The 18821-nt window shown below is 40.3% G+C and overlaps 1 protein-coding gene across 1 annotated transcript in view; it reads right to left on the bottom strand.

Annotated features, from left to right (window-relative positions):
• Positions 1-1237: 1237 nt before the first annotated feature.
• LOC139380713 (mannosyl-oligosaccharide 1,2-alpha-mannosidase IB-like) overlaps positions 1238-18821 on the bottom strand; it is a 125055-nt gene continuing 107471 nt past the window's right edge. The window contains exons 14-15 of the mRNA XM_071123664.1: positions 4041-4156; positions 1238-3667 (exon numbers count right to left, since the gene is read on the bottom strand). Coding sequence (XP_070979765.1) covers positions 3535-3667; positions 4041-4156 — 249 coding nt within the window. The 3' untranslated portion in view covers positions 1238-3534. The remainder of the gene's footprint in view (positions 3668-4040; positions 4157-18821) is intronic.

The raw sequence follows: 18821 nt of genomic DNA, 5'->3' as shown, positions 1-18821 counted from the left end.
TGAAAGGCTTTCTAGAAACAGACAAGGCTTAATTTACTCATGTGTTTTGCTATGCTTCATTATTGCCAGTTCTCTTTCTGGCCATCTGGACCAGTACATCAGTGCATCTCAAGTCTTAAGTGGCTTTGTTTATTCTATTTGTCTCTTTTCCTTGAACTGCAGTGATCTGAAAGACCTGGACATGTGGAAGAAAATCAACAGTATGCAAACACCATAGTGCTTTCACCTATCCTGTGCTTTCAGATCCGTGCAGATGAAGAGGAAGCCATTTTAGACTGTTAAGATGCAGCCTGCACGTCTGAAGATCGTTATCTGGAAACCATATGACACAAGGGTTCTCCTCAGGTCAGATGGATATCCAAGGGTCAGACCCTGCTCTCTGCCTATCCATCCTGACCTGTCAGCCCATTGTCACGGCAACTGATGACAAACTGAGAAATGAGGGGTGGATGCGAGCAGGAGAGGCCGCCATCCCAATTTGGACAGATGGAAGAAACATTACTGAACCGATCTGCTCAAATCACTTAGATGAACAGAAACAAAAAACAAAACTGTGAAAAAAGAATATCTCTGCACTGACATGCTGTTTTGTCTTCTATTAACAGCAGTTGTTATGACAGGGAGAGAGAGAGCGTAGTGTGCCATGCTGTGGTGTTGTAGGCAGAGGCTGCATGCCAGGACTATGACCTGCTGCTCCCTGTAACTGTTAACGGCTTCATACTCAGATAACATCATGGAGAGCAGGGCACAGCAGGCTGACTGGGGCAGAAAGGTCCTAGATTGAAACGGAAACAGACAATCAACGACACATGCAAAGATAAAGTGCGCAGGAGTTCTCTTTGCAATTCCGGTAATTCCCATCCCAGGCAGTACCACATATGAGGGACAGCACAGTAAACTTTAATCTTTAGATACTGGGATTATAACACAAATCATCCCTGCCAAGTGTCCGATCACAGTTTGGGTGTTCAAAGTCTCAAATAGAATCTTAAAATCAATGAAACATTATTGTTAAGCCTTACTAGCTGTTGAATTGATGTTTGTATTTTGGATATTAAGCAAGACTGCCCCCCTCAGGACAGGAGCTGAAAGAGAAGACTTGACTTCACCTTCTATAAACATTCTATAAAAAAGTATAGTAAAAAGGTGCTGAGCACCGCAAGCTAAATCCTGCAAGTAAATGCGTTAGATAAGGGAACAGAGTGAACAACAGGAAACAAACATTACTAAGACACCATTTTAGTTATTCTGTTCACTTTCCATAACATCTTTATTGTCTCATTTTAAACATATTTACAGGTCTTTTTTTGTTCAGTAAAAATACAAATACGGAACACTTTTTTCAAAATCAACATCCTCCCGGCGACTGACGGTGCCAAAGAACGCCTGGGCTTTCTCCCCGGACAGGAAGCAGTGATGATGTTAAGAGTGAGGATGTCAGAGTGAGGTGGAGGTGATAAACATACTTCATACCATTCTACCCCAGTACGCTGCTGCTACTGCCACCACCACGAGGAGGGAGACACTGAGCTGCTGACAGATGGGGACTGAGGGAGCAATAGCAGGGGAGAAAGAGAGGAATAGAAGCTGGAGGAATAGGAATGAGTAGAAAGGGTGTGACAGAGGAAAGAGGAATAGAGTGAGACAAGTGTTGTTCAGGTGCAGCCAGGTGGTACTCATTCAAGACATGAGAAATTAGTGACAGAAACCAACCAATTAGCTAAGCAGCAACACAAATATAGTATGGCTTTATCGATTGGCAAGGTGAGTTGTTCTGTAATCAGCCCAACCCCAACATTATCCTCATCACTATTCCTTCATCATCATGGGTCTGCTAGAGCGACAGCTGGGTTTCTAGCAGACTGGTGTATGAGCTTGTGGGGTATGAGCTTGTGGTGTGTATGAGCTTGTGGTGTATGAGCTTGTGTATGAATAACATTTTGTAAAATAAAAATACATTAAAAAAGGTATTGGCCAAAGGCGTCACACATAGCAACACTTGATAAGGCTTTAAATTAATTGATACTTCCAACAAAAATGGCATTTCTTCCAGGGTACATTTCTATTTCGCAGTGTTACCTTCAGTCCCCTAAATCTAAAGTATATCCCCATCCACTCCAATGCACCAATCACAGATTCCTCACTAAACACAGCAGAGTTCCTTCCGTTCCATCTACTGTTGCAGAAACAACATTCATATGAAACACAAAAGGTCCATTAAGAACACAGCCCATAGAGAATGAATGGCATATCATTCAACATACTCATCGCACAGGTGACGGAACCCAAGTCCTAATATGCGAGTGGTGATTGGAATGAGAACAAGAAACAGTTTAGGTAGAACCCTATCAGTAGGGTGGGGAGTTGTTCCTGAACAGGAAAAACTCCAGGCTATACCCATCAGTGGTAGTGTTAGAGCAACAATATGGCTCCGTGTCAGTCATTTTAAAAGGAGTCAAAGACACAGAGATAATAAATGAAGGGCTTTGTGTCTTCAGCTCCTACAGTGCTGTAACTTCACTTCATTTTCCCTCTCAGTAATCCAAGTAACAAAGTGCATAACAATTTATCCACAGGGGCCATTTTATCAGCAGACAAGAATCACGGCCAAATCAAGACCTGTCCAATTTGCCTGTGGAGTGTTAGTGATTTATGGAAAGACAGGAACAGAAATTGACCAAGCAAGAGGAGTAACAAATGAAGTGAAGAAATATGACAAGAAAGAGACGATGGAGGTGGAATGGAGTGATAAGACAAGGTTGAGAGGAGAGAGAGAAGCAGCATCAGTTGAATAGCAGCAACAAAATGATTTGAGGCCAGGCTAAGCTACAATATGTCACCTGCTAATGATGAGATGGAAAGAGAGAATGATAGAGAAAGAACAGAAATGGCAGAATGTAGCATAGAGAACGCAAGGGATATCAATTCCATTTCACAGGCCCACTTTAGAAAGGTGCCAGAGGGGGACGCATTAAGCCGTTGCTCCTATCCACAAAGCAACACTGATACAGTTCCAGGTCAAGAGAGTAAACAGAAAATGGCAGACGGACCAGGAGGGTCACATTGTTGTGTCCCCGCCAATCAGTGTCCAAAAGATAGAATGAAAAAAACAAAAATCAACAAACCCCACTGATCGCATAGTCTTCAGTTTTACTGTCAGTCTGACTCTGTCTGGAATATACATATCCCTTCAGAGAAGTCTGTCTGTTTGTTCGTTCAGACTCCATACACCCTCTCGCCCCTGTATGCGTCCGTTATGAGACAGTTTGGTGAAAACAAATCAAGCCTCCTGACAAAAAAGTCACATTACGAGGGCAATCACAAAAGCTGAACGCACCCACCGTCCTTCTGATCAGCAGAGAGCTATAGAAAGTGAGAGCGAGAGAATTAAAGAATAAGAAAGGGAGCTATTGTTCCAGTCCCCTCCACTCTACAATGGTCTGAGCTCTCTCCTTCTGCAGTCTGTAGTAGTGAGAGGGAGAGATGGAGGCAGGGAGGAAAGGACGCATTGGTCCCCTGGAGGACCCCTGGTCTCTACCGCTGGGCCTGGCTCCCTGGGAGGGTGAGGTTGGCCAGGTGCAGTACCGGCAGGGGGTGGGCCTCCGTGTTGAACACCCAGCTCTCCAAAGGCATCAGGTCATCACTGGAGAACAACAGGTACAGATACCTGCACAAGATAGAGGGAGGGTGAGGTAGAAAGACAAGGAGGAGGGAAAGAGTAGACAATATGCAGCTGCTATATTCTGTTCATCATTGCTATTTGTATGGTACAGGTGAGACAATGTGAACAGCAATAAACAGTCACCAGCAGAGGGTAGTAAAGCACACAGTTCCAGTGCATTCCAGGGGCTGCCAGGCCAGGACATCCCCATCTCAAACTAATTGGAAGTGAATGAACAGGACACAGGGGAGCTGCCCCATCCACTCCACCTCACCTCAGCCTAAAACAACAACCAGTGTAATATCACCCTAGAACAGGGGCTGGCCAACCCGAGAGCTATTGGGTGTGCAGTCTGGATTCAAAATGGCTGAGGACTTACTTGAGCGTCTCGGCCAGGAAGAAGCTCTGCTGAACGTCGTCGTAGGTTGGGTTGGACGAGTAGACATCCTTGACCCCGGAGAACCCCCCGCTGACCCTGCAGTACTTATCTATAGCCTGAAGGGGGAGACAGAGAGCAGCACTGTTAATCACCATACATTAGCCCTTTACACTCTAACCTATTGATGGGTTACAGTAACATGCTATAAATTACATCAGGCTCTGTGCTTCACCGCGCTGTATGGGTTTTGACTGACAAATGTTCTGAACTTGAGCACCGCACATGACAAGAAGTTGCCCCCTTCCCTGCAGCTAATTGGGCAACATTTGCACATATTTTGTTGTCTGAGTGAGGGAAATGCTGTAAATTAAGATGACTATGTATTTAGATTTTTATAATAAATACCGCTTTGATGTCATACAAGCAAGCACTGTTGACTCCTTTCTATGGGCACCAAAATTACAATTTCTCTGAATTGCCTTGTGAAAACACAAAGATTGTACTCTTCTTTGAGTTATAAAAGTGCAATGAAATTACTTAGGACCTGTGCCCACTTTGGAGAGGTGTGTGGCCACTTGGAGACACCAGTTAGCCCACTGACTCAAACTCTGTCTTACGTTCCAAGATGGCGTAGCAGTCGGACGTCTGTTTTGTCTTGTCCCATCCCGTGTATATATTGTTTTCTTCGTATATATTTTTAATCTAAATTTCCTTCTACGGACTGAACAAACTCTCCTGCAACCCGCATCACCCAATGTGGTACGGATCTGCTATTTTCTACACTTTAGAACCGGAAACCCCATCAGAAGCTAGCCAGCTAACTAGCTAGCGTTCTACACCGTTAACTCAGACATCAGCCAGCCTCAGCCCCGTTAAATTCCTGCCAGTCTGCACAGCGCGATATTAACCCAGAGCATATCGGACTGCATTTTCTCTATCATATCTCAGGATTCCCACCGCAAGCTCTGAACCTTTACATATGCCTCTCCCTAATGCCAATATGCCATGTCTATTGCTGTTTTGGTTAGTGATTGTCTTATTTCACTGTAGAGCCTCCAGCCTTAATATGCCTTAGCTATTGAGGCTGGAGCTTCTACTTTTAAAAATCCACCTTTCCAGAAACAAGTCTCTCACCATTGCCGTTTGTTATAGACCCCTTTCAGCCCCCAGCTGTGCCCTGGACACCATATGTGAATTGATTGCCCCCATCTATCTTCAGAGTTCATACTGTTAAGTGACCTAAACTGGGACATGTTTAACACCACAGCCGTCCTACAATCTAAGCTAGATGCCCTCAATCTCACACAAATTATCAAGGAACCTACCAGGTACAACGCTAAATCCGTAACCATGGGCACCCTCTTAGACATCATCCTGACCAACTTGCCCACTAAATACGCCTCTGCTGTCTTCAACCAGGATCTCAGCGATCACTGCCTCTTGAATGGGTCCGCGGTCAAACGACCACCCCTCATCACTGTCAAATGCTCCCTAAAACACTTCAGCGAGCAGGCCTTTCTAATCGACCTGGCCCGGGTATCCTGGAAGGATATTGACCGCATTCCATCAGTAGAGGATGCCTGGTTGCTCTTTAAAAGTGCTTTCCTCACCATCTTAAATAAGCATGCCCCATTCAAAACATGTAGAACTAAGAACAGATACAGCCTTGGTTCACCCCAGACTTAACTGCCCTTGACCAGCACAAAAACATCCTGTGGCATTCTGCATTAGCATCGAATAGTCCCCGCGATATGCAACTTTTCAGGGAAGTCAGGAACCAATATACTCAGTCAGTTAGGAAAGCTAAGGATAGCTTTTTCAAACAGAAATTTCGATCCTGTAGCACTAATTCCATAAAGTTTTGGGACACTAAAGTCCATGGAGAATAAGAGCACCTCCTCCCAGCTGCCCACTGCACTGAGGATAGGAAACACTTTCACCACCGATAAATCTACGATAATCGATAATTTCAATAAGCATTTTTCTACGGCTGGCCATGCTTTCCACCTGGCTAACCCTACCCCGGCCAAAATCTCAGCACCCCCTGCAGCAACATGCCCAAGCCCCACCCTCGCTTCTCCTTCACCCAAATCCAGACAGCTGATGTTCTGAAAGAGCTGCAAAATCTGGATCCCTACAAATCACCTGGGCTAGACAATCTGGACCTTCTCTTTCTAAAATTATCCACCGAAATTGTTGAAACCACTATTACTGGCCCATTCAACCTCTCTTTCCTATCGTCTGAGATCCCCAAAGATTGGAAAGCTGTCACGGTCATCCCCCTCTTCAAAGGGGGAGACACTCTAGACCTAAACTGTTAAAAATCTATATCCATCCTGCCCTGCCTTTCTACAATCTTGGAAAGGCAAGTTAACAAACAGATCACCGACCATTTCGAATGCAACCGTACCTTCTCCACTATGCAATCTGGTGTCCGAGCTGGTCATGTGTGCACCTCAACCAAGCTCAAGGTCCTAAACGATATCATAACCGCCATCGATAAAAGACTACTGTGCAGCCGTCTTCATCAACCTGGCCAAGGCGGTCAATCACCGCATTCTTATCGGCAGACTCAATAGCCTTGGCTTATCAAATGACTGCCTCGCTGATGATTGTGAACTACAGGAAAAGGAGGACAGAGCACGCCCCCATTCTCATTGACAGGGCTGTAGTGGAGCAGGTTGAGAGCTTCAAGTTTCTTGGTGTCCACATCACAAACAAACTCATGGTCCAAACTAGAGGTCGACCGATTATGATTTTTCAACGCCCACACCGATTATTGGAGGACCAAAAAACCTGACACCAATTAATCGGCCATTAAATTTTTTTTTATTTGTAATAATGACAATTACAACAATACTGAATGAACACTTATTTTAACTTAATATAATACATCAATAAAATAAATTTAGCCTCAAATAAATAATGAAACATGTTAAATTTGGTTTAAATAATGCAAAAACAAAGTGTTGGAGAAGAAAGTAAAAGTGCAATATGTGCCATGTAAGAAAGCTAATGTTTAAGTTCCTTGCTCAGAACATGAGAACATATGAAAGCTGGTGATTCCTTTAAACACGAGTCTTCAATATTCCCAGGTAAGAAGTTTTAGGTTGTAGTTATTATAAGAATTATAGGACTATTTCTCTCTATACCATTTGTATTTCATTAACCTTTGACTATTGGATGTTCTTATAGGCACTTTAGTATTGCCAGTCTAACAGTATAGCTTCTGTCCCTCTCCTCGCCCCTAACTGGGCTCAAACCAGGAACACAACGACACCAGCCACCCTCGAAGCAGCGTTACCCATGCAGAGCAAGGGGAAAACCACTCCAAGTCTCAGAGCGAGTGACGTTTGAAACGCTATTAGAGCGCACCCCGCTAACTAGATAGCCATTTCACATCGCTTACGCCAGCCTAATCTCGGGAGTCGATAGGCTTGAAGTCATAAACAGCTGCTGGCAAACGCACAAAAGTGCTGTTTGAATGAATGCTAACGAGCCTGCTGCTGCCTACCATCGCTCAGTCAGACTGCTCTATCAAATCATAGACTTAGTTATAACATGATAACACACAGAAATACGAGCCTTAGGTCATTTATATAAACGGGATGGCAACCATAAGTCTAAAAATTCTGTCAAATTAGGCGGCCCAAACTGTTGCATATACACTGACTCTGCGTGCAATGAACGCAAGAGAAGTGACACAATTTCACCTGGTTAATATTGCCTGCAAACCTGGATTTCTTTTAGCTAAATATGCAGGTTTAAAAATATATACTTCTGTGTATTGATTTTAAGAAAGGTATTGATGTTTATGGTTGGGTACACATTGGAGCAACGATACGCACCGCATCGATTATATAGCAGGACACGCTAGATAAACTAGTAATATCATCAACCATGTGTAGTTAACTAGTGATTATGATTGATTGATTGTTTTTTATAAGATAAGTTTAATGCTAGCTAGCAACTTACCTTGGCTTACTGCATTCACGTAACAGGCAGTCTCCTTGTGGAGTGCAATGTAATCAGGAGCTTAGAGCGTTGGGCTAGTTAACTGTAAGGTTGCAAGATTGAATCCCCCGAGCTGACAAGGTAAAAATCTGTCGTTCTGCCCCTGAACGAGGCAGTTAACCCACCGTTCCTAGGCCGTCATTGAAAATAAGAATGTGTTCTTAACTGACTTGCCTTGTTAAATAAAGATTAAATAATGGTGTAAAAACAAAACAATAAGAATTAAAATAAAATAAAAAACTTGAAATCGGCAATTAATCGGCCATTCCGATTAATCGGTCGACCTCTAGTCCAAAAACACCAAGACAGTCGTGAAGAGGGCACGGTAAAGCCTATTCCCCCTCAGGAGTCTGAAAAGATTTGCAATGGGTCCTCAGACCCTCAAAAAGTTCTACAGCTGCACCATCGAGAGCATCCTGACTGGTTGCATCACTGCCTAGTATAGCAACTGCTCGGCCTCTGACCGCAAGGCACTACAGAGGGTAGTGCGTACGGCCCAGTACTACACTGGGGCCAAGCTTCTTGCCATCCAGGACTTCTATAACAGGCGTCGTCAGAGGAAGGCCCTAAAAATTGTCAAAGATACCGGAGCTTCAAGTTTAGGTCCAAAAGGCTTCTTAACAGCTTCTACCCCCAAGCCATAGGACTCCTGAAGAGCTAATCAAATGGCTACCCAGACTATTTGCATTGCCCCCCTCTTTTACACTGCTGCTACTCTCAATTTATTATCTAAGCATAGTCACTATCTAAGCATAGTCATAGTCACTAACTTTACCTACATGTACATATTATCTCAACTAACCGGTGCCCCCGCACATTGACTCTGTAACCCCAGAATATAGCCCCGCTACTGTTATTTTACTGCTGCTCTTTCATCATTTGTTACTTAAAAAAATAATAATAATACTTATCTATTTTTTACTTAACGCTTATGTTTCTTAAAGCTGCATTGTTGGTTAAGGGCTTGTAAGTAAGCATTTCACTGTAAGGTCTACACTTGTTGTATTCGGTGCATGTGACAAATACACTTTTAATTTGATAAGACAGCCTGTCAGTCACAAAGTGAGAGATGACAAGGAAACACTGCTGGTTTGTCAGTCTGCTGTCTGCTGCCCGGTACCTCTTATTTTTGTGCTCTGTGGTTGGCTGCAGTCAAATTTATTTTCACAGAAGAAGGTGAGCATGATGCTTCTTCATCGTCTCCTGTGGGTGAATTTACACATTCCATGTAAGTGGTAAAGATGAGATGAAATCAACATAATTATCGTTTTGTGGCACATTAATTTATTTTCTTTCGTATGTTCTATAGGCTTATGATATAGCCAGCTGCGGAGCCATGGCGCATCGGCTATTTACTGTGGTTTGATTGATGACCGAACAGCAAGTGCTGACCAGTTTACAAAAGGTGTCAAACTGACTGAATAAAGTCAATCTCCTTTATCCCTTTGCTATTCATAAATCTAGTTATGTCCAAACATCTTGTTTTTATTTTCCTAAGATTCAAAGCCCATGTTGAAACTTGTCAGTGACCGCTAAAGTGACTTCTCAGCAGGGTTGCCAGGTCTAGCTGAAATTTCTAGTCCAATGACCATTCAAAACCTGCCCACAAAGCTTGAAAACTAGCCCAATTTTTTGGGGTGCGCAGCAAGCAAGCAGTTGCCACATTTATCCAATAAACCATTTTTCCATAACATTATCGAGGGAATATCAAGGTAGTTTGTAATGACTTAGAGGCAAATTTCGTATTTCCATCAAAACATGAATTATTGCAAGCTTAACGTGAGGTTAAAGGCAGTGGTGAAAAAAGTACCCAATTTTCACTCTTGAGTAAAAGTAAAGATGAATAGAAAATGACTAAAAGTCTAAAAGTATTGGTTTTAAATATATTTAAGTATCAAAAGTAAATGTAATTGCTAAAATATACTTAAGTATCAAAAGTAAAAGTACAAATCATATCAAATTCCTTATATTAAGCAAACCAGATGGCACCATTTTCTTGTTATTATTTTATTTACGGAAAGCCAGAGGCACACTCCAGCACTCAGACATAATTTACAAATGAAGCATGCGTGTTTAATGTTCTCTTGATAAGTGTGAATTGGACCATTTTCATGTCCTGCTAAGCATTCAAAATGTAACGAGTACTTTTAGGTGCCAGGGAAAATGCATGGAGTAAAATGTACATTATTTTCTTTAGGAATATAGTGAAGTAAAAGTAAAAATTGTAAAAAAATATACATAGTAAGGTACAGATTCCCCCAAAAAACTACATAAGTAGTACCAAAAAGTATTTTTTCTAAAGTACAATACACCACTGGTTAAAGGAATTTGAATATGTAGCAAGAGAAAATATATATTTGCCCTTATTAAACTCTCCAATGATTGTAAATAAAATGTTTGTGCATTTGCATAACTATAAATAAATCCGATAGGATATTTGTGATTAGATGAGTGATTAAAGTTGGACATAGAATCTCAAAATCTCTGTTTAAGAAACACTGACAAATGTTAGCCTACTTTCTGGCAATTGTGCTGTTATTATGTGCCAGATATTAAAAACTTCATAGGGCTGAAATCCCGTTAACGGGATCGATATGACAACAGCCAGTGAAAGTGCAGGGCGCCAAATTCAAACAACAGAAATCTGTTGGGGATTAATCAGAATAGTTGGGTAACATAGATAAGATGTTTTATTTTCATTATATGCTTGTGAGTTACTTCTCATATAGAATGTATCTTGTTGTAATATAGTGGTGGCCATTTGCATTTATCCTTTCTCTGTCATGGGGTCAGTTACTTGGGCCGTAGAGAGGGGAGAGGTCAAGCTTGTCTTCATATGTAAACATATCTTTTAAACCATGTGAAGGGATGATTGAGGGGGAACCAATTATCTCTTGGCTCCACAATGTCTGTGTACCAGTCACTGTGTCTCCGTGAGCTTGTCCACAATGGGAGTGTCTAAAATGACAATTGATATATATCCTAATGTCTTGGTACTATGTTGTACCAAGAACGAGAAGTAGAACCTCGTTTTAGGAGAGCAAACTGAACGATAATTTATAGCTAATGCTGTCTGGCTATGGAATACTCCTCTCTCAAGTAAAGTCTTCCTTTGTAATGTTCCTAAGATCTGTTATTCGTCATGTGAGTTGAGATGGGTGTGTCTTGGCTATAAATGATACTAAGAACTGTTTTGTAAGGGAATACCCCCCTGAATTGTACAAAAATGAATGGCAAGATATTGGCATTGGACAAACCATATACACGATGTCCAATACCACCCAAAGCGGCGTTGATTCGTGCAAAGTATATGGCAAATGCCATATGGCAATTGCCAATTGTAACACCTCAAAAATCCAACAGGGGGCGAGTGCGCTCCACCGGGGTTTTTCATATTGGAAATGCAACCCAAGTCAACATCCAAAAGAAAAATTTTGAAAAAATGATTTTTTTTTCAAAAACTTATCACCCCTTAAAAAAGTGCTTTCTGGGCCGTTTTTCGAAATTCTTTCGCTTTTTTTGTCAATTACACATGTGTAAGAACTGTATGAATATACTTTTGTCCAATTTTGATATCAATTTTTTTTTATTTTAATTACATGCGCATAAGGCATATGTTTTGTCCATTTGCAATATGATTTCATAGGAAGTCAAAAGTCAAAAGTCAAAAATGTCAAAATTTGGTAAAAAACTTCACACATCCTTAAAAAAGTGCTTTCTGGACCGTTTTTCAAAATTCTTTCAATTTTTATGTCAATTACACATGTATAAGAACTTTATCAACATACTTTAGTCATACTTTATTATCATTTTTAGTTTTGTTTACTTGTGCATAAGGCATATGTTTTCTCATTTGGAATATGATTTCATAGGAAGTCAAAAGTCAAAAATGTCAAAATTTTATAAAAAACTTCACACACCCTTAAAAAAAGTGCTCAATTACACACGTATAAGAACTGCATCAACATACTTTATTCGTTACTTGTGCATAAGGCATTAATGTTTTGTCCATTTGCAATATGATTTAATAGGATGTCAAAAGTCAAAAATTAGATTTTTTTTTAAAACTTTAAAAACTAAAAAAAATCATGTGTAAGACAATTAAATGTGTAAGAAGTGTATGAATATACTTTTGTAAAATGTTATTATCATAATTTTATTTTTTTTACTTGTGCATAAGGAATATGATTTGTCCATTTGCAATATGATTTCATAGGAAGTCAAAAGTCAAAGTCAAAAGCCAATTTTTTTGGGGGCCAAAATTGACTGAACTGATGAACTCGGGACGGCCGGGCAGTGATAGTTGTTAATTTCCATCACTCGTTGTGTTGATTTCATCATGTCCATTTGGTGATGTTTTTTCACTATAGAATCATATTGCAAATGCGCGTGCAACTGGTAACCGGAAAAAAAAAATATGATGATTTCATTATGTCCATTTGTTTATGTTTCCTTACTTTTTCAAAGTCACTGTGCATTTGCAATATGTTTTAATGGGCAGGTACCATCACAAATTTGTCATGCTCAAAATTCAAACTATACTTTGCTCAAACTATACCTTTGTCAACTTGTATTATCATAATTTTTTTTTGTTTTACTTGTGCATAAGGCATATGTTTTGTCCATTTGCAATATGATGTCATAGGAAGTCAAAAGTCAAAGTCAAAAGTAACGATTTTCCTCCGTGCAACTGGTGATCTGAAATGTGCAACTGGTGATCTGAAATGTGCAACTGGTGATCTGAAATGTGCAACTGGTAACCCAAAAAAAAAAAAAATGGATTCTATGTTTCCTTACTTTTTCAAAGTCACTGTGCATTTGCAATATGTTTTAATGGGCAGGTACCATCACGAATTTGTCATGCTCAAAATTCAAACTATACTTTGCTCAAACTATACCTTTGTCAACTTGTATTATCATAATTTTTTTTTGTTTTACTTGTGCATAAGGCATATGTTTTGTCCATTTGCAATATGATGTCATAGGAAGTCAAAAGTCAAAGTCAAAAGTAACGATTTTCCTCCGTGCAACTGGTGATCTGAAATGTGCAACTGGTGATCTGAAATGTGCAACTGGTGATCTGAAATGTGCAACTGGTAACCCCCAATTTATTTATTTTTGTTTATGTTTCCTTACTTTTTCAAAGTCACTGTGCATTTGCAATATGTTTCAATGGGCAGGTACCATCACGAATTTGTCATGCTATAAAAATCCTGCTGGAATGTGAAATTGACTAGCCCGATGAACTCGGGATGGCTTTGCAGTGATTCTGGTTCATCTCAATCGCTCGTTTGGGTTGATTTCAGAATGTCGCATTTGGTGATGTTTTTTCACTATAGAATCATATTGCAAATGCACGTGCAACTGGTCACCCAAAAATAAAAAAAAATTGTTTATGTTTCCTTACTTTTTCAAAGTCACTGTGCATTTGCAATATGTTTTAATGGGCAGGTACCATCACAAATTGGTCATGCTATAAAAATCCTGCAGGAATGTGAAATTGACTGGCCCGATGAACTCGGGATGGCTTTGCAGTGATTCTGGTTCATCTCAATCGCTCGTTTGGGTTGATTTCAGAATGTCGCATTTGGTGATGTTTTTTCACTATAGAATCATATTGCAAATGCACGTGCAACTGGTCACCCAAAAAAAAAATGTTTTGATTTTTTTTGTTTATGTTTCCTTACTTTTTCAAAGTCACTGTGCATTTGCAATATGTTTCAATGGGCAGGTACCATCACGAATTGGTCATGCTATAAAAATCCTGCAGGAATGTGAAATTGACTAGCCCGATGAACTCGGGATGGCTTTGCAGTGATTCTGGGTCATCTCAATGGCTCGTTTGGGTAGATTTCAGAATGTCGCTTTTGGTGATGTTTTTTCACTATAGAATCATATTGCAAATGCACGTGCAACTGGTCACCCAAAAATGTTTTTTTTTTTTGTTTATGTTTCCTTACTTTTTCAAAGTCACTGTGCATTTGCAATATGTTTTAATGGGCAGGTACCATCACGAATTGGTCATGCTATAAAAATCCTGCAGGAATGTGAAATTGACTGGCCCGATGAACTCGGGATGGCTTTGCAGTGATTCTGGTTCATCTCAATCGCTCGTTTGGGTTGATTTGTTGATTTCAGAATGTCGCTTTTGGTGATGGTACCTCACTGTTTAAACATATTGCAAATGTACAAGAGTCAAGTGGACAAGAGTCCATCAGTCAATTAGATATCATTCTGACACCAAACTGATACAAACTGACACCAAACCCACTTTTTCCAACTCGTTTAGTAGCCAACTATTACATACTTCAGAGCTGGCCCAAAATTCACAACGCCTTGGGTTCAAACCATAAAAAAAACATAAAACACGTAGTTACGTTCTAGCTGCGGGTTCATTTCTTATGTTATGTGTTGGCCTAGCTGAGGCGACCCCGAATCCCAAGTTTCGGCTCGATAGGTCATTTGGTGTCCGAGAAAAACCCTAATTGGTGCTGAAAATCCACTATTTTCCATGACTTGCTACGGGGTCCTTGAACGAGCTATCGGACAGAAACGTTGGGGTCCGTCTCTATGGGCCGAGCCGGTTTCAATGCACCTAGCCTTGCGTCTCTGAGACTTTTCTAAACGTCGTCATTTTCGTGATGGTCAAAATGAATTGAAGGTATTGCAAATGTACGAGGCTGTTTCTCGGTCCGAGAACTGTCTAGAGCCACGTAACTCACCACGCACCATCGACCGGAGGTCTAGAACAGGTTTCTAAAGTTTCGGAACTCTAGGTCTGACGGTTCTTTTTTAGCTCGAACAAAGCTAACTATTGCAGCCACTGTCTGTCTCTTAGCACCCCAATACGTCCCTCCTTCCAAGTTGTGTTTTAGTGTGATTTTTTTTTCCTTTGAATTTTTTGGGGAAAAATGACTGATTTACAGTTCATGGGGTTTGCCTAATCACATATATGAAGTTTTGGACAGATCAGACTTTTTTAACCCTTCGAAACAGCCCCTGAGACACCAATTATGGCACTTCCGGTTGGCACAGGAAGCTATAAGTCACCACATATCCTCATTGGGGTATGCTTTTACATAATCCTGAGTTTTAAGTCCTTACGTTAAGAACTGAGTTATTTACGGAGGGTTTAGTATGTGTGTGTTATTTCAGAAAATCATAGAAAATCACAGAAATCTCGCAGAGCTCCGCAGCACACTTTAAAAAGATTCGTATGAACACCCTGCAACTGTGTCTGTAACCGTTGAAAAAAAAAACGCCTATTTGTGACCATCGCCAAGTTGTCATTGTTCCGTTTCTCTTAAATGACGATAGATAAATGGCTGGTTTTTTTTTTATTGACACCGGAGGCTCCTTGACTTTGACCTGAAGTGGAAAAATAATTTCTCTATTTCCATTTTGGACCTTTAATCCCAGAAAAACGGCCATAACTCAAAAACCGTTGAGGCCTAGACGCCATCTTGTTCGGGGCCAACTGCCCATTATGCCAAACCTACGCTCACCAAGTTTCGGCTTCGAAATATTTTCCGTTTTCGAGATAAGGCCCCGTCGTGATTCGTGATGTTTTGCCAAATTGCCATATGATTCCGTATGCCCTCTTGTGGGAATTTCCGGGATAGCGGAAAAATGGTCCAAAACTTGTTTATTTTATAAAACGGAAACCGAATGTCCGACAAAGTTCATTTGATGACTTCCCGGTAGGTCTGGCCCTACCGCACGGCCCGACGCCGACCGCGAATTTTACAAATGTTTTTGGACGTCTAGTAAGGGACCGTACATTTGCAATATGGACTTTTTCACTGATCATACACGAAATGCCGAAATGTTCCCTTAAGGTATGTAAGCACTCTCAGAGAATTCATTTATAGACACTGAATTGATCTGAGAGTCACAGGGTTGTGATGGAGCTCATATAATTAAAGATGGACTTTATGATAACTCTGACTTGTGTGTGGTTTGCTCTCATGATTTGGTAAATACAGGAAATTTCCACTACAAATCTCATAATTAAAATTCCTCAAACATACAAGTATTTTCTACCATTTTAAAGGTAATCTTGTTGTTAATCCCACCACAGTGTCCGATTTCAAACAGGCCTTACAGCGAAAGCACCAAATGATTATGTTAGGTCAGAGCCAAGTCACAGAAAAACACAGCCATTTTTCCAGCCAAAGAGTGGAGTCACAAAAATCAGAAATAGAGATAGAATTAATCACTAACCTTTGATGATCTTCATCAGATGACAATCATAGGACTTCATGTTACACAATACACGTATGTTTTGTTCGATAAAGTTCATATTTATATCAAATAATCTCTGTATACATTGGCGCGTTATGTTCAGTAGTTCCAAAAACATCCGGTGATTTTGCAGAGAGCCACGTCAATTCACAGAAATACTCATTATAAATGTTGATGAAAATACAAGTGTTATACATGGAACTTTAGATAAACTTTTCCTTAATGCAACCGCTGTGTCAGATTTCGAAAAAGCTTCACGGAAAAAGCAAACCATGCAATAATCTGAGTACGGTGCTCAGAGACCCAACAAGCCAAAAAGATATCCGCCATATTGTGTAGTCAACCAGAAGTCAGAAATAGCATTATAAATATTCACTTACCTTTGATGATCTTCATCAGAATGCACTCCCAGGAATCCCAGTTCCACAATAAATGTTTGTTTTGTTCGATAATGTCCATCATTTATGTCCAAATAGCTACTTTTGTTATCGCGTTTTGTAAACAAATCCAATCTCACAAAGTGTGTTCACTAGGAGCAGACAAAATGTCAAAAAGTTCCGTTACAGTCCTTTAGAAACATATCAAACGATGTATAGAATCAATCTTTAGGATGTTTTTAACATAAATCTTCAATAATGTTCCAACCGGAGAATTCCTTTGTCTGCTACCTCTCACGTGAACGAGTGTCACGAGTTTGTGGCACTCTGCCAGACCACTGACTCAAAGAGCCCATATGAGCCCCTCCTTTACAGTAGAAGCCTCAAACAAGTTTCTAAAGATGGTTGACATCTAATGGAAGCCTTAGGAAGTGCAACATGACCAATATCCCACTGTATCTTCAATAGGGAATGAGTTCAAAATCAACCAACCTCAGATTTCCCACTTCCGGGTTGGATTTTTTCTCAGGTTTTTGCCTGCCATATGAGTTCTGTTATACACACAGACATCATTCAAACAGTTTTAGAAACTTCAGAGTGTTTTCTATCCAAATATACTAATAATAATATGCATATATTAGCAACTGGGATTGAGTAGCAGGCAGTTTACTCTGGGAACCTTATTCATCCAAGCTACTCAATACTGCCCCCAGCCATAAGAAGTTTTAAGACTACAAACCATTATAAATTGCCTATTTGCAAGATTGACTTGTCATTTCAAAAGGCATAGGCTACTGACTAAAATCTGGGTTTATGATTAGCTTAAATGGCCCCTGATAGGCCGACATCTCATTTCAGGGAAAAGTCCACAACGAAACTGACATTAAATGTGGAGAATGATACATTTGTGATAGAGCTCTATGACCATGATCACAATTGATAACTTCCAATTTAATTAACTAAAAATGGCCATTAATAATAGTATAATAAGACAAGGCTTCAACAACAATAAACATAAGTTATTTATTAAATTAGTTTGCCAGGTAGCCAGGTAGCCTACATAAGTGGCACAAACTGATTTGCAACGACTCCAGCGATATTGTCATTTCAACATATTTATTGTGTCAAATAGTAGGCTACAGAAGCCTACAATGGCATATAAATTAATAGGATATTTGATAGCCAACAGATGCAAATGTATCATTCTCCACATTTAATGTCAGTTTCATTGTGGACTTTCCTCCCATAACAGAAGCAGACGAGGGATATCCATAACTTTCCATTTCAAATTTCCCCTCACGCAGAGCTCAAGACCCAAGAACTGAGCATGAGTAAAACCCTTTGCTTGATATGGTTTTCCATAATCAAAGTCGACATTAGAATACCATTTACTTTAAACCACCCCCAAGCAAATATATCTAAAGTGCTCTAGTGTGCCTAAAGTGGGTTTCCAGTGCTTTGTCTCCATCATTTCTTGATGCGCATCAGTTCTAATGCGTTAATATGTTTTATAGAAAAATGGTTGGAAATAGATGTCTCTATATTGACAATCTAAATAGCATACCTACAACTGGTAAAAAGTTGTCACGATGTGTGCTTGTGCTGCTCTCTCCTCTCACTCACGAGACTAAGCAGCCCCCTGCAGAGCTCTCTCAACCAGTGCACTCAACATAAACCCAACCACTCCGGCCCTCCCCACTACTCACTCTCCCACTCAGAAACAGCCTGCTCAGTGCCTGATATTTCACTGTGACCTGCTGCTGACTAATATATATATATATACCCGACCTCCACAATCACCCAACCTCAACCCAATTGAGATGGACCGCAGAGTGAAGGAAAAGCAGACAAGTGCTTAGAATATGTGGGAACTCCTTCAAGACTGTTGGAAAAGCATTCCAGGTGAAGCTGGTTGAAAGAATACCAAGAGTGTGCAAAGCTGTCATTAAGGCAAAGGGTGGCTATTTCGAAGAATCAAAATATATAAATATACTTTTTTGGTTACTACATGACTCCATGTGTGTTATTTAATAGTTTTGATGTATTCACTATTATTCTACAATGTAAAAAATACAAATAAAGAAAAACCCTTGAATGAGTAAGTGTGTCCAAACTTTTGACTGGTACTGTATATATAAACATAGCC

Source organism: Oncorhynchus clarkii, chromosome 22 (assembly GCF_045791955.1).
Source record: "Oncorhynchus clarkii lewisi isolate Uvic-CL-2024 chromosome 22, UVic_Ocla_1.0, whole genome shotgun sequence".
In the NCBI taxonomy this organism is placed as follows: domain Eukaryota; kingdom Metazoa; phylum Chordata; class Actinopteri; order Salmoniformes; family Salmonidae; genus Oncorhynchus; species Oncorhynchus clarkii.
The sequence above is the reverse complement of the archived record's forward strand: the minus strand, read 5'-3'. Positions and strand labels throughout refer to the sequence as shown.